Genomic DNA, 13001 nt, shown 5'->3' with positions numbered 1-13001 from the left:
TTCAAGCAGAGTAACATGATATCATTAAGAACAAAAACAAAAATTGGAGAGTCTAGCCGATATGACAATGTCTGGGAGTATTGGCTACGATTATTTAAAGTATTTAACAATTAATATTGAAACAGTGGATTTGATTTAATTAGGGGGAATTTTTCCAGAAATGCTATAGGATTATTCTGAAAGGTTTTTGAAATAAACTATAGAAATAATCTGCATATATGGTTTATTGACCTCACAAAATTATTTTGCAAAGTGCTAATTTTGATGAAGCTAATGAACATCTCGTGGGAAATCAAAATAGGATGGACAAGAGATAGAGAACAGTTTCTGGAACAAGAGGGTTATGTCAAAATTAAATGGAGAAATGCAGCAGGTGTCAAACTGCAAAAAGAATGAATCTGAGTTTCACTTTCTCCCTGTTATGTTTTTGATTTATTGAGTTTTGCTGAAGAATTATACTATACAGAATTTAGGAGCAGTGGATCAAGTTTATATACTGTACGATATCTGATAATCAGAAGGTTTAATAGGCTATAAAGGTTCTGTAGCATTCTAATTTGAAAGTAAATAACGCAATTTTATGAAATGGGATTGAACACTGTACATAACATCCGGTTTCACTATGTTGTGTTTTGAGGGAAGAAGAATGTTAATGTCACAAGAGCGACACAGAAGATAGTATGTGAGACATTTAACGCTAGTGAGCCCTTTTACGCCCATTGGGATCTGATGCTGTTAGTTTTTATTTGAAACTGGGAATAACTCTAGATGTGAGTGGTGTTTTGAGGCATTGGAACTGGACATTCTCTGATCTGAATGGATCAAAGCTGACCCACAAACGCTGGTGAATCTGCCTTCTTCGCATCTCACCGTCACTTGATTTTTTTTAATTCAGTTTTATTGAGTGTTCCTGCTCACGCTGCATTAGTATGCACCTTATGGTCCATGATGTCAAAGCTGCACTGACAAAAAATAAAAAAAAAACACAGAGAAATAGGTATATGTGGTATTCGGAATAACTCATTTTATGACCTGTATAGTAATTTCAGAATTTCGGAAAACATTGTTGCACTAATGCAACATTATATTCATTTGTATACCTTCATGCGGTTGTACTTAGTGACCATGTTTGATTTTTTTGTTCTGATCTTGTTGAGCATGTTGGTATTTCTTTTGAACTCCAGGAGATGCAGAGGACAGCATAGTACAGAGAAGTCAGTTCCACACTATATACAATCATCAGATTCAAATGTTAATAGTTCCCACACACACCCAAGGACCGTCTTTACGACATGTGTATAAGGATTCCTTTATTGCTACTGTACAATGCAATTCAATTTCATTTGGAGCAAGCCTATAGATTCCTTACATAAAGGTACTTTATATAAGAGCAGACATTAAACTACAAGAAGTACAAATTTAAAAATAAGCATTAAACTATGAGAAGCACAGTTGCTGTTATAAAAGCAAAGGTAAATGTGTAATAAAAGTAAAGGTAAATACGCAAGCATAAATAGATAAATGAAGTCATAGTGAGAATTTGAGTCAATGCAATGGTTATGAATTCCACATGGGTCATGTATAAGTGTGTGGCTATATGTAGATGATGCAGGAGTTAAGTTCAATCAGTGCTGGTTTCTGTTAAAGGAAGGGGAAGTGATCACTGTGCATTTGATAAACTGATTGCTTTGGGGTAAAAGATGTTCTTCAGCCTGGTAGTGCAGGCATGCAGGGCTCTGAAGTGCCTGCCAGAGGGCAGGGGAGTGTAAATACTATGGCCGGGGTGGGTTGGATCTCTGCAAATTTTGTTTGCTTTGCTGCAGTGGGTAATGAAGATATTTTCTGGTGATGGTTGCTGAGCACCAGTAATTCTCCGAGCTGTTTTGAGGATATACTAGAGAGGCCTTCCTATTCTCAGAGGTGGAGCCAGAGCAACACACTGTAATGCATTACAGTATGTGATGAGAGTCTCAAAGTTAACCAGCAGCTGTTGTGGGAGTTGTGCTTTCTTCAGGCTCCTCAGAAAGTGAAGCCTCTGACAGTTTTTTTGGCCATTGCTGTCATGTTTATTGTCCATAGGTAGAGCTGTAGCCTATAAACAGCATCCACACATAGCTGTCCCTCTGCTCCAGATGTGACAGGACAGTGACAGTGAAGGGCAAGTGAGACAGTCTCCTCAGTTGACCTGTTTGCTCTGTAAGCGAACTGGCATTGGTCTAGAGTGGAGGAAATATTAGTCTTGATGTGTGTGAGGACAAGTCGCTTAAAGCACTTCATAACAATAGGAGTCAGGGCCACCAGGCAATAATTACAATTGTAGCAGACTTGAGGCAAGTGAGGACAGTGACCTGTTCTAGAGAAATATTAAACAGGCTGTTGAACGCTGGTGTCAGCTGTTTTGCAGAGTGTTTCAGGACCAATCCAGGAGCCCCTTCAAGGCTAGCTGCCTTATTAGGATTAACATGGCTTAGAACCCGTCTCATTTCTTGTGCATTCAGCACCAAAATGCATAATGGGGCCTCTTTCTGGGTTACTTTGGTGATAGGTTGGATGATCTCCTTGTCAAACAATGCGAAGAATTAATTGAGGTCATCAGGAAGAAATAAGTTTACAATGTTAGCTGAACAGGTGTTACCTTTGTAGTCTGTGATGGACCTAATGCCCTGCTACATGCATCAGAAGTTACAGCTGTTAAAATTTTCCTCTGTTTTTGTAGCAGCACTTTGCCTCCTTGATGCCTTTCCTCAGATTGGACCTAGCTGTTTTATATACCTCTGGGTCTACCATACGGAAAGCAATGTCACGTGCCTTCAGTAGGTCTTGGACCTCACTCTTCATCCAGTTTTTCCAATTAGAGAATGTATGGATGCTCTTAACAATATTGACATTGTACAGAATTTAATGTAAGATAAAACAGTGGAGGCATAGGCATTTAAATCAGTGTGATTGTTGCCTGTAGCTGCCAGTTTCAACAGTTCTCAATCAGTATCATCTAAACAGTCCTGTAATTCAGTTACAGCTCCCTCAGGCCATACTCTGACTGTTTGTGCAGCAGGTTTTGTCCTGGCATTGAGGGGTTTATATGCTGGAGGTAAGATCAAAGAAATGTAATCAGACCAGCCAAGGTGGAGGAGGGATGATGCTGTATACTGTAAGTGTATATCTAGTGTATTATTCACACTGGTTGGGAATTCAATGAACTGATGATATTTGGGGAGTACAGTTTTAAGGCCAGTGTGATTAAAACCACCTGCTAAGATAAACACTCCATCTGGATAAATATTCTGCGTTCATAGCATTGTGCAGTTTAGCCAACACCAGCTTGAAATTAGCTTGTGGAGGGATATAAACTGTGGTGAGGAACAAGACTGTAAATTCCAGAGATCAATGTTGTTCAGCATTGAGCATTATTTACATATATGCATACGCTACTACCTTCTGTCTTTAACCTGATTTTACTAGTCAAGTCCAAACAGTAAACAATCTGACCTGCAAGCTCAATAGCCTCATAGGGGATGTTAGCATTTTGCTAGGTTTCAATGAAAACATGAGGTGCCGCTGGCCATCCTGTGTGAAGAAATCCTCAGTCTTTGAGGAAGGCAGTTAGCTTTTCTGTTTTCTACCATACAGAGCAACAGGAGGAAAACCTGTGAGGAAAGCAGGAAGATTATCAAGATATTACAGATTTAGAGGAAGTTCAAACAGATTTTGACTGGATAAAAGCTTCAGGATCATGTAATGTTAAAACAAGTAAAGGATTTCATATTTTTGCTTTGATCAAAGAGTCTCTTTGATGTTTTAAAACATGTCCCTCGAATAGGGACTTTTATGTCAATTTGAAAAACTATCATCCCTTGGTTTTAGAAAGTAAAAAAGAGGATAAAAAATCATTAAAGCAGGATAGATAATGGACAGATATCAATCAATCAATCAACATTTATTTATATAGCACATTTTCATACAAAAAAAATGTAGCTCAAAGTGCTTCACAAAATGAAGAATAGAAAAATAGAAGACACAATAAAAAATAAACATAAGTCAACATTAATTAACATAGAATAAGTAAGGTCCGATGGCCAGGGTGGACAGAAAAAAAAAAAAAAGACTCCAAAGGCTGGAGAAAAAAAAAATCTATAGGGATTCCAGACCAAGAGACCGCCCAGTCCCCTCTGGGCAAAATATAATACACAAAAGCAGTATACTATATACTGTAGATAAGATATAGTGTTGGTGATAAGAGATTGAGTGGTAGAAGATGGTAATTCAGACTGAGGAACAGGTGGTAATCATTTGGGTCCAGATCTGAATAATAAAGTGGGTATGGCATCTCTTCATATTCACAGTTAATCCGGGCAGCCATTGTAATTTATGCTTTTCTTTGCACTTTTTCTGTGGCTTACTGCAACAAATACCAGAGTAATCTGTGTAATGTTAACCAGCTTTAAGTACTGTTTAAGGCATGTAAATAAATGTGTACTACACCTTTAACATCATAAACAATAAGACATGAGGTCATCAGTTGTTTCTCTTGTTGTTTGAACAACAGATCATAGTGATTAAATCCAAATTTCATCCTGGTTCTTTAATTTCTCCTAGTCCAAATTTGTTAGCTCAAAATTCTCCTTGTAACATTGGATATGGTGATTACTGTTGATTGATGAAATTCGCCAGTGTATTTCTACTGCTGAATTTGCTGAATTTCTTCCTAAATGTTCCCTGTGCATCTTGCGTATTGGCTTTGCATATGGATCGTTTATGTCGGAGGATTCACCCTGATTCTTCACATTCAAGTCCATTGAAGAAAGCCCATGGCATGGCAGCAGATAACTCTGGAGCAGTTTCAGTTGTCAAACACAGGGTAGAAAAGTACCTTGGCTCCATTCTGCTTTGGCACTCCCTTACACCACTATTTCACAACAGCTCTCTAAACATTGGTGGGCAACCCATCTCCTATCCATCTTGAGCTTTACAAAGTATCAGCACACTTTGCAATTTGTTTGATGGAACTGGGCTTGCCTGTTTCTTGTTTCTTAACACTAGAATTATCAAAGCCTACGAAAAAACCTGTAAACCCAGCCCACCTTAAATCCCTTCGCACCTCTCCGTCAGCGTCTTTTGTCTCGTAAATTTGTCCATCAGCATCAAGCAGCCTGCTATACCATCCCCCCCACTGCTGCAGAAACAGCAAGAAGTTGTCCCAGTTCCAGACATGATTATCTGGGAGTGAGCTACCTAGAATTGTATAGAGTTTCTATTTTAACAATGTGTTTACATAGATTGTTGTAGACTCAGAACACACATGAAATGTACATATTCCAAATATTGCCCCTCTAAAACTCCAGCACTTCACTCCATTATAATTGGGAGAACTTCTTGCCCTTTTTGCGGGGGGGTCGGGAGGTTGGGGGGGGGGGGTATAGCAGGCTGTTTGCTTGCTACTTGTGGTTATCGACACATTTACAAGACAAAAGACCCTGACGGAAGGTTGCGAAGGGATTTAAGGTGGGCCAGGTTTACAAGTTTTTGTGTAGGCTTTGGTAATTCTAGTGTTAAAGACAAGTATACAATCCCTTCTACCCATTTTATTTTCTAATTACAGTTTGATCTGTTTTCAGGACATGGGGAATAAACTTTTCTACCCCATTCCCAACTTTCCATTATTTGACTATTTTTTTCTTCTTTCAACCAAACACGTTTTATTTCTGTGCCTACATTTGTGATTCCCTTATTACATCTTCTTGATCACTCAGAGGTGTATCTTGTCTGTTGTCCCTGTTTCCTACAGAATTTCCAGTCATAAACACACCCAATATTAAGTTAATCAGAGAGTTTATTACTGTCCAAGAAAGCACTTTCTGACATAATCTATCACAAGGTTTCCCTATGTTCCATTGCTAAGAGTTTTTTGGACCTCATTTGGTCTCTCTCCTCTGGCTTTTCTGTCTTTGTTCCTTGCTCATATGTCATTTACCCCTTTTAGATTTTTCTCTCTGTCTCTTTTCATCATCAGTGCATTTTATTCTAATAGTGACAAAGTTCTCTTAGCTTCCTGATGGATAAATCCTGCCTTTCTTACTTTCTCTGTCTGGAGGATTTTCCTGTTTTACAACATAGCTCTGTTAGTACTTTCAGCCACACAGATCGATGGTGTATTGGATTAAACAATGGACAACTAGAAAGACACCATTTCCATGATTAAGTCATGGACTACAGTAAGCTCACAACCCCATGTAATTTGCAAATTTAGTTTTCTCTTGACCAGCCAGACATGTGGGCCTCTGGGCTTTTTCATTGACTTGCTTGTTTTATTATTATTGTTTTTTACTCTGTTTTCTTTTGTATGTTGCCAGGGTGGGTGGAGTTCAGATTTATATATGAAAATTTTTTAATTTACTATTCTCTTCCTTCAAAAAAATTGATCTGAAAATAATACAATGTTTGATTTTCACTTATTTACATTGTTTGCCTAAATATTTCTTTGTGTATTTTTCATCAGTTGTTTGTTTAAGCTCGAATTTTTTCCCTCCATAGCCATAGACACACAGTAAGGTCCTAACACAAAATCATGTTTTACTTTGTTTAAAAAAAAAAACACAACAATGGCATTTACAGACTGTAGATAGATATATTTAGGTGGTCTATGCAATTAATTATTTTTACTTTTGGGATTGTTTTCTTTAGTGCTTGAAATGGAACAAAATAACTGCCGGTACTATGTTTTGGGGGCTTCCCTGTTCATAGTAAGCAGTAAATGTAAATGTAAAAGATGGCTTGGCCTTTCACAGTCAGTGGATGCAAATGTATAATATCAAAGAGAAACTAGTGGGGATCCATTAATTTTAAACTTACACATAGATTCGTTAACACTAGAATCGCTGAAGCCTACAAAAAACCTGTAAGCCCGGCCCACCTTAAATCCCTTTGCACCTTTCCATCAGTGTCTTTTGTATAGTAAATATGTCAGTCAGCACAAGCAGCAAGCAGCCTACTGTCCCATCCCCCGCCTTGACGGAGCTCAGCTCGAGCAGAAAGTTCTCCCAGCTCAAGCCAAGGCTCCTTATCTACAAATTGTATAGGGTAAATAATACACTATATCATTATTTGGAATACATGCATTTCATGTGTGTTCCATGTCTACAAAGATCTGGGTAAGTGTAGGATGAAAGGAAATAAATGCAAGACAAGAAATGCTGATCACATACCTAAAGCAGAAAATTTTTCCATGTTCTAATAATAATAATGTGAAGTGTATAATGTGTGTTGACTTTAGTCCAAATATCAAATAAATATGTGCGCTTTTATTCAAGAATATTTCAAAGGGGGGAAAAAAAGCAGTTTGTTTACATGTTGCTGTCAATGAGTTAAAAACTCAAGCTCAAATGTCAATTGACTGGAAGTTTATACATGTTCTTGAATTGTGCAGAGGTAAGAACCACTGCCTTATAACCCAAAGGTCCCGTGTTCGAAACCGGGCAGTCCGCGTTTTGACTAGTGAGCTGCTATTATTCTTACTATAATATAATAAAAATTATACATTTGATTTGAGACTTTAACACCCGGTGTAAATTTTGGCTACTTGTTTTTTTTTTTAATTACTCAGTTTTATTCTCTCAGTGATGTTCACTTGGTAAAACGAACTTGCCTGTCCCTCTCTGAGTTGATGGCATTTATCTCCATTCTCTTCTCAAGAGCAGCGATGACCACAGTGGGCACTGTGGCTGATACCTTCTCAGAACTATTTGTTGTTCAAACGGCATAGCATTTTCAAATAGTGGCACTTTTTTTTTTTATATTTTCTAAAGAACTACAGTATACACTTTGTTAATTCATTTCTTATTCCTTTTTTGTGTGCATCTCACGATAACCTCATACTTTTGAACACTCTTGAGCTAAAATGTATTATTGACAGCAGTTAACAATTACTTCTAATATCACTACATTCATTTACAAAACTATTGCTTTCTGCAGTGGGTAACATTGCTCCAGCATATGCTGTGGTAGTCACCCATTGATGTAGGATTTAAGGATGCACACAGCATACAATCAAGTAACAAGAATTAAACAGTGCATTCTGCAAATTGCTACTGAAGCTTAAAATACCTCTGCTTGACTCCGCATTACCCAAGAGATTTTTTAGCAGTGCAGGACTGATTTTTAGCATGCCATAATGCAAAGAATTTCCAGAAACAACAACTACTAAGATTAAATATAACATTCTGTCAGGTATTTTAAGGAAGAGTTTGTAACACTGGAGTTCATGTTTTAGAAAACTGCTATTATCACTTAGTTATACCTAATGTTATCAGAGATGTTATAATTTGCCCACAAACAGATGATTAGATGTATTTTGCCGTTGTCATAATCATTTCGATTTATTTTGTTTTATTTTATCTGCAAAGCTGCTGCTCATAATAAAGCTTAACAAGGAAAGTGGCTTTGAATAAACATTACAAATGCCCAGTTAGGGAGCTGTGAATGCAACAGTGTGTCCTTTCATACTTTAACTTGAGTCAATTTTACTGATTGGTACTTCGTTTACTGGAGTATTTTTTACGCTTAGTATTTGTACTCAAACTTATGTAAAAATGTGTATACTTCTGTCACCTGTGGATGTTTGTCAGATCAGTTTCTTAATGGACTAAATCCTGAGGTTCTTGCTTGGAGTCATGGCCTGGTGTAATGGTGACAACTGATTTCTATAAATTATTGAATATATTGATGCAGGTTCTATATGTATTTAGGGAAATTCTAAAATGTGTAAAGCCTGCAATGGCAGTATACTGTACAAGAGTATTAGTAGTAAAGGGTGCTATTGGGCTTGTAGTACTTTAAAGAAGATCTTTTTTTTGCAGATTAATATTAAAAAATACATCAGAAAGGAGTGATCAGAACATGCCCTGATGTCCATGTGTACTCCATAATAAATGTAATGATATAATGAAAAATATACTGAATCTAAATACCTGGCATGAAAATCATACAAAGAAGGAAATACAGTATTAAGGAAAAAGCACTGAAAATTGTAATTCTGATTAGTTATTAGGCACAAAAGACATTTCTTCTCTTTGGCTTATGCTGTATGAGTTGTAAGTTTGTAATGTTGTTTGTACTGTACACATTTAATCAATGCACTTGCAGTGTAATAAACTGTATTGACATTTCATTTGTAAATTGCTGTGTGAAATTGGTAACCTGACACATTTCACTGGTCAGAATGTTAGTGACAAAGACATGTAGATTCTCTTATTCTCCCCATGTCTGTGACTTTTTCTTCAAGTACATTGCCATGTAATGGACTAGTCTGGAGATATGGAGATAGTCTATGCTCTGCATTCCACATAAGTATTCTGTGAACCTGATCTGGACAAAACAAATGGACAGGTTAAATTATTAACCTATTCTGTTTCCTTTTTCAGGGGAGTTCACTGCCTTCAAGTAGCAAAGATGGTTCTGCCATTACATCCTTTGTCACTTTCTCTAAAGTCTTGTGTTCCTACAGTGGGTTCATCCATTTACAATTAAAAATTTCAAAGTGTTCTGTTCTCTTCCTTTCAACTTGAAGATGAACCCTGCTGGAACAGCAAAAAATAAAATTAAATAAAAAAGAGGTGAAATCTCAACCATAACCAGGAAAGGAAAAGGCAAAAGGAAAAAAGCAGAATTCTGCTGAAAGCCTGAGCTGCATCCTGTCAGTTTCCCTTCAGAAAACTGAACTACTAGAATGGAAGGAAGACAGAAGGAACGACAGAGACCACAACTGTTGCAGAGGAGCGGCTTCACCTTCATTTCCTATTAGGGTTTGGGGTGGGATGAGAGTGTATAGCATCTGCACTTTGAATTTTGGCACTGAGGATTTGTTGGAAATAATGTTGCTTGGTGAAAATAGTGATGGCAACTGATCAGATATAACCAGCTATATCTAGTTCTGCACCTGCTTCTTCAAGTTATTCACCAGGTAGAGCTTGATTTGAAGACTTGAAAACATTTTGGTGGAAAGAAGGGGTGTAATTTTGTGTAAGGTTGGGTAGTTATTTTTGCTGGTAATTAGCAATTGTTTCTGAAGTTGACTAGCTTTGGAACATAATTTACTAGTTGCCAGTCTTTAAATGATTAAAAAATATGAATAAATATATCCCTTTAGATATTATTTTAGAGGTTCTCCACATGGACTGAGCATGTTTTCTCAGGGTCTACAGAATGCCAAGGAAGACAATTCAGTTTTGAATTGAATCTAGACCGTTATTTTTCCTAAAGCCTTATGCATGTTAAAGCCCCAATCCATTGCTCAAGGCAGTTTTTTTTTTTCTTTTTCATTTTCTTAAATGAACTCTGCATATGCACCAACATGCCATTAACTACATATACAGTATAAACAAAAGACTGTAAGAAAATGTTCAAAGTTCTTTTATTAAGAGAACAGAGTACTAACATTCCAAAAGCAGTTAATAGTCTTACAGTTATTTATTAGTTGCTTCTTCTGCTTTTGTTTCTTATCTGTGTGGACAGGCAGGCCTGTAATCATCCAGATATTTTTTGACCTCTTACTATAGGTGTAAGTTTAAAATCAATTTGAAAAAAAATCACTTCTTTTTGTAATTAACAGAAGTAGTTTAAAGCAATTTCATGTGGTGCAGCAGCGACAAAAATATTTATTATCTTTGTTATTATTGAATTTCTTAAAATTATCTGATGAGCCATTCCTTTTAGACATTGCACTGTGTGCATTTTCATTGGCAGAAGAATGTCTTCAGGCAATTAAAATATTTTGTGTTTCACTTATAAGCTTACTTTTATTTTTAAACCTACTATAAACAGTGCATACCTTATGTTTATATTTAATGAATGCTGATGTAAGCCCTGAGAAACATGCAAAACTATAGTAGAGTACATTATCTCATAAATACTCTTTGATAAATCTAAAACAAGCAAAAAAACAAATCAGTCAAAATTCTAAGGGATGAATGACAACATTTTTAAGACAAAATACAACTTTTTTTATTTATTTATTTATTTTTATGTATAACATTTTGCATTCCAGGCCTCTTTCCTTATGCAGAATCAGATACTTTTATTTTAAAGGAGTGGTATTGTTAAAATAGAAGATTCTGTAACCTCTTCTGGGAATGCCATTTAATTTCCTACTTGTTTATGTATGTGTGTTTGAGAATGAATGAGTATGTTTAAGTTTTATTAAATATTCTACTTAAAGTACCTGGTTATTCAGATATGATATTTAAAATTTTGGAACCTTACAAAGGTGCATCTGAAATTTTCAGATAGAAGGAAATAAATGATATGGTGGAAAAAGCTTGATCCCTTTTTAATCGATAGTATAATATACTCTATAAAGAATGCATCCTCTGATATATATGTTCAGCATTACTCAGCCCGTTACATTATATTAATAAATATTTACAATTTAATCAAGTAAAAAGTAAGGCTTTAAAATGTCAAGGACATTTGTTAATTTGCTATAAAGAGAATTCTGTCACTAATAAGGAATATACTTTGTCAACATTTGACAGCAATTGGGTTTTGGATGACTTTTATATATTAAAAAAAACATTTTTTATTATTATCCATGTGATGGTTTTTAGGAGAAAGCAAAAAATAAGCATTAATCATAAATTTATTTTCCTCAAAGTTTATTTCCTAAAAATGAACACAGATAAAAGCCTCACATTAACTGTTTTGTCTGGTGATTATGTATTCATTAAATCATTTTGTCACATTTTCAACTGACAAGCAGCTGGCTTTAATACCTTCCTGATTTCTGAAGCGTGCACTGTATTGCAAATAAAGTTTGTTCTGATGAAAAAGCACATTACTTTTAAATTTCAGCAGTTCAGCCTGTTAGTAAATTTTCATCATGATTTTTCATTCCAACAGTATATAGGATGTGCATTGAAAATTGTGTGAAAATTCTCCATTCACACCACATCTGCCTCACATTTACGGAAGATACCTTTTTATTGTATATATGTGTATGTGTGTGTGTATATATATATATATATATATATATATATATATATATATATATATACAGTATATAAAATTAACACAAGATTTCAGATTGTGCTGCATGGTGACATATGTAGATGAAAAAAGCAAGTTATGAATGTAAAGGTGTTTCTGGAATTACAGATACAAAAAGTCCCAAAAATCGTAAATGCCAATACATAAACAGGATGGAAACTTAATGCCTTTAATGCTTAAGGTGCTAAATGAACTGCTTAGTAAAGCAGAGGTGTGTTGATTCCTTGTAGTATCTTGAAAGAAATTATTTTGTTACAGCATTTACCACATACAACCAAATTCATGCAAATAGAATACATTTTGGAGCATTAACCTGCTGTATGCAATGAAAAATAAAATAAAAATCATGCTCACATTCTGATAGCTTATAATAAAGAGAATATTTATTCAGTTATCATAGTATAATATAATTAAAATGCAGATCATGTTTTTCTGATACCAGTAAACTAATGTTCAATGTGCTTTTTTCATTCATTATGAAAATATTGTCACTTTCATAATGATTCCTGCCTAACTTATTACCACTTTCACATCCATATTAGACTATGCAAGCAACAATCTCAAATGTTTGTCTTTAAACACCTTTTTTATGAATGCCATCCTTTTTCTTATCTTTTTTCCTAACTCTTATTTTACCATTACAGTTTTTTCATTTTATGTGCCCCTTTTAGAAAAAATGCAGTCATTTGTTTGTTCCTACCAGTAGGCGTCATCAAATTCACTAGTGAAATATATGAAATTATTAAATCAACTGAATGTGTGACTTTTATAGTACAAGTTGCAAATAAAACATGTTTCTCTGCGTTATGTCAGGCATAATGTTTTTGGAGAGTAACAGGCTATATTGCTGGATCAGCCTTATCATTGAACACTGTCACTGTTAATGTCTTAAACCCACTGATATCTTATAATTTTGTAACATTATACAACTAAGGAATTATATATATATATATATATATATATAT

At 35.4% G+C, this 13001-nt stretch overlaps 1 protein-coding gene across 1 annotated transcript in view; it reads left to right on the top strand.

Annotated features, from left to right (window-relative positions):
• The window catches only part of braf (B-Raf proto-oncogene, serine/threonine kinase), a 350871-nt gene extending 338174 nt beyond the window's left edge, over positions 1–12697 (top strand). Inside the window, exon 19 of the mRNA XM_039769464.1 lies at positions 9417–12697. Coding sequence (XP_039625398.1) covers positions 9417–9439 — 23 coding nt within the window. The 3' untranslated portion in view covers positions 9440–12697. The remainder of the gene's footprint in view (positions 1–9416) is intronic.
• The last annotated feature ends 304 nt before the right edge of the window (positions 12698–13001 follow it).

Source organism: Polypterus senegalus, chromosome 11 (genome assembly GCF_016835505.1).
Source record: "Polypterus senegalus isolate Bchr_013 chromosome 11, ASM1683550v1, whole genome shotgun sequence".
NCBI lineage: Eukaryota > Metazoa > Chordata > Cladistia > Polypteriformes > Polypteridae > Polypterus > Polypterus senegalus.
The sequence above is the reverse complement of the archived record's forward strand: the minus strand, read 5'-3'. Positions and strand labels throughout refer to the sequence as shown.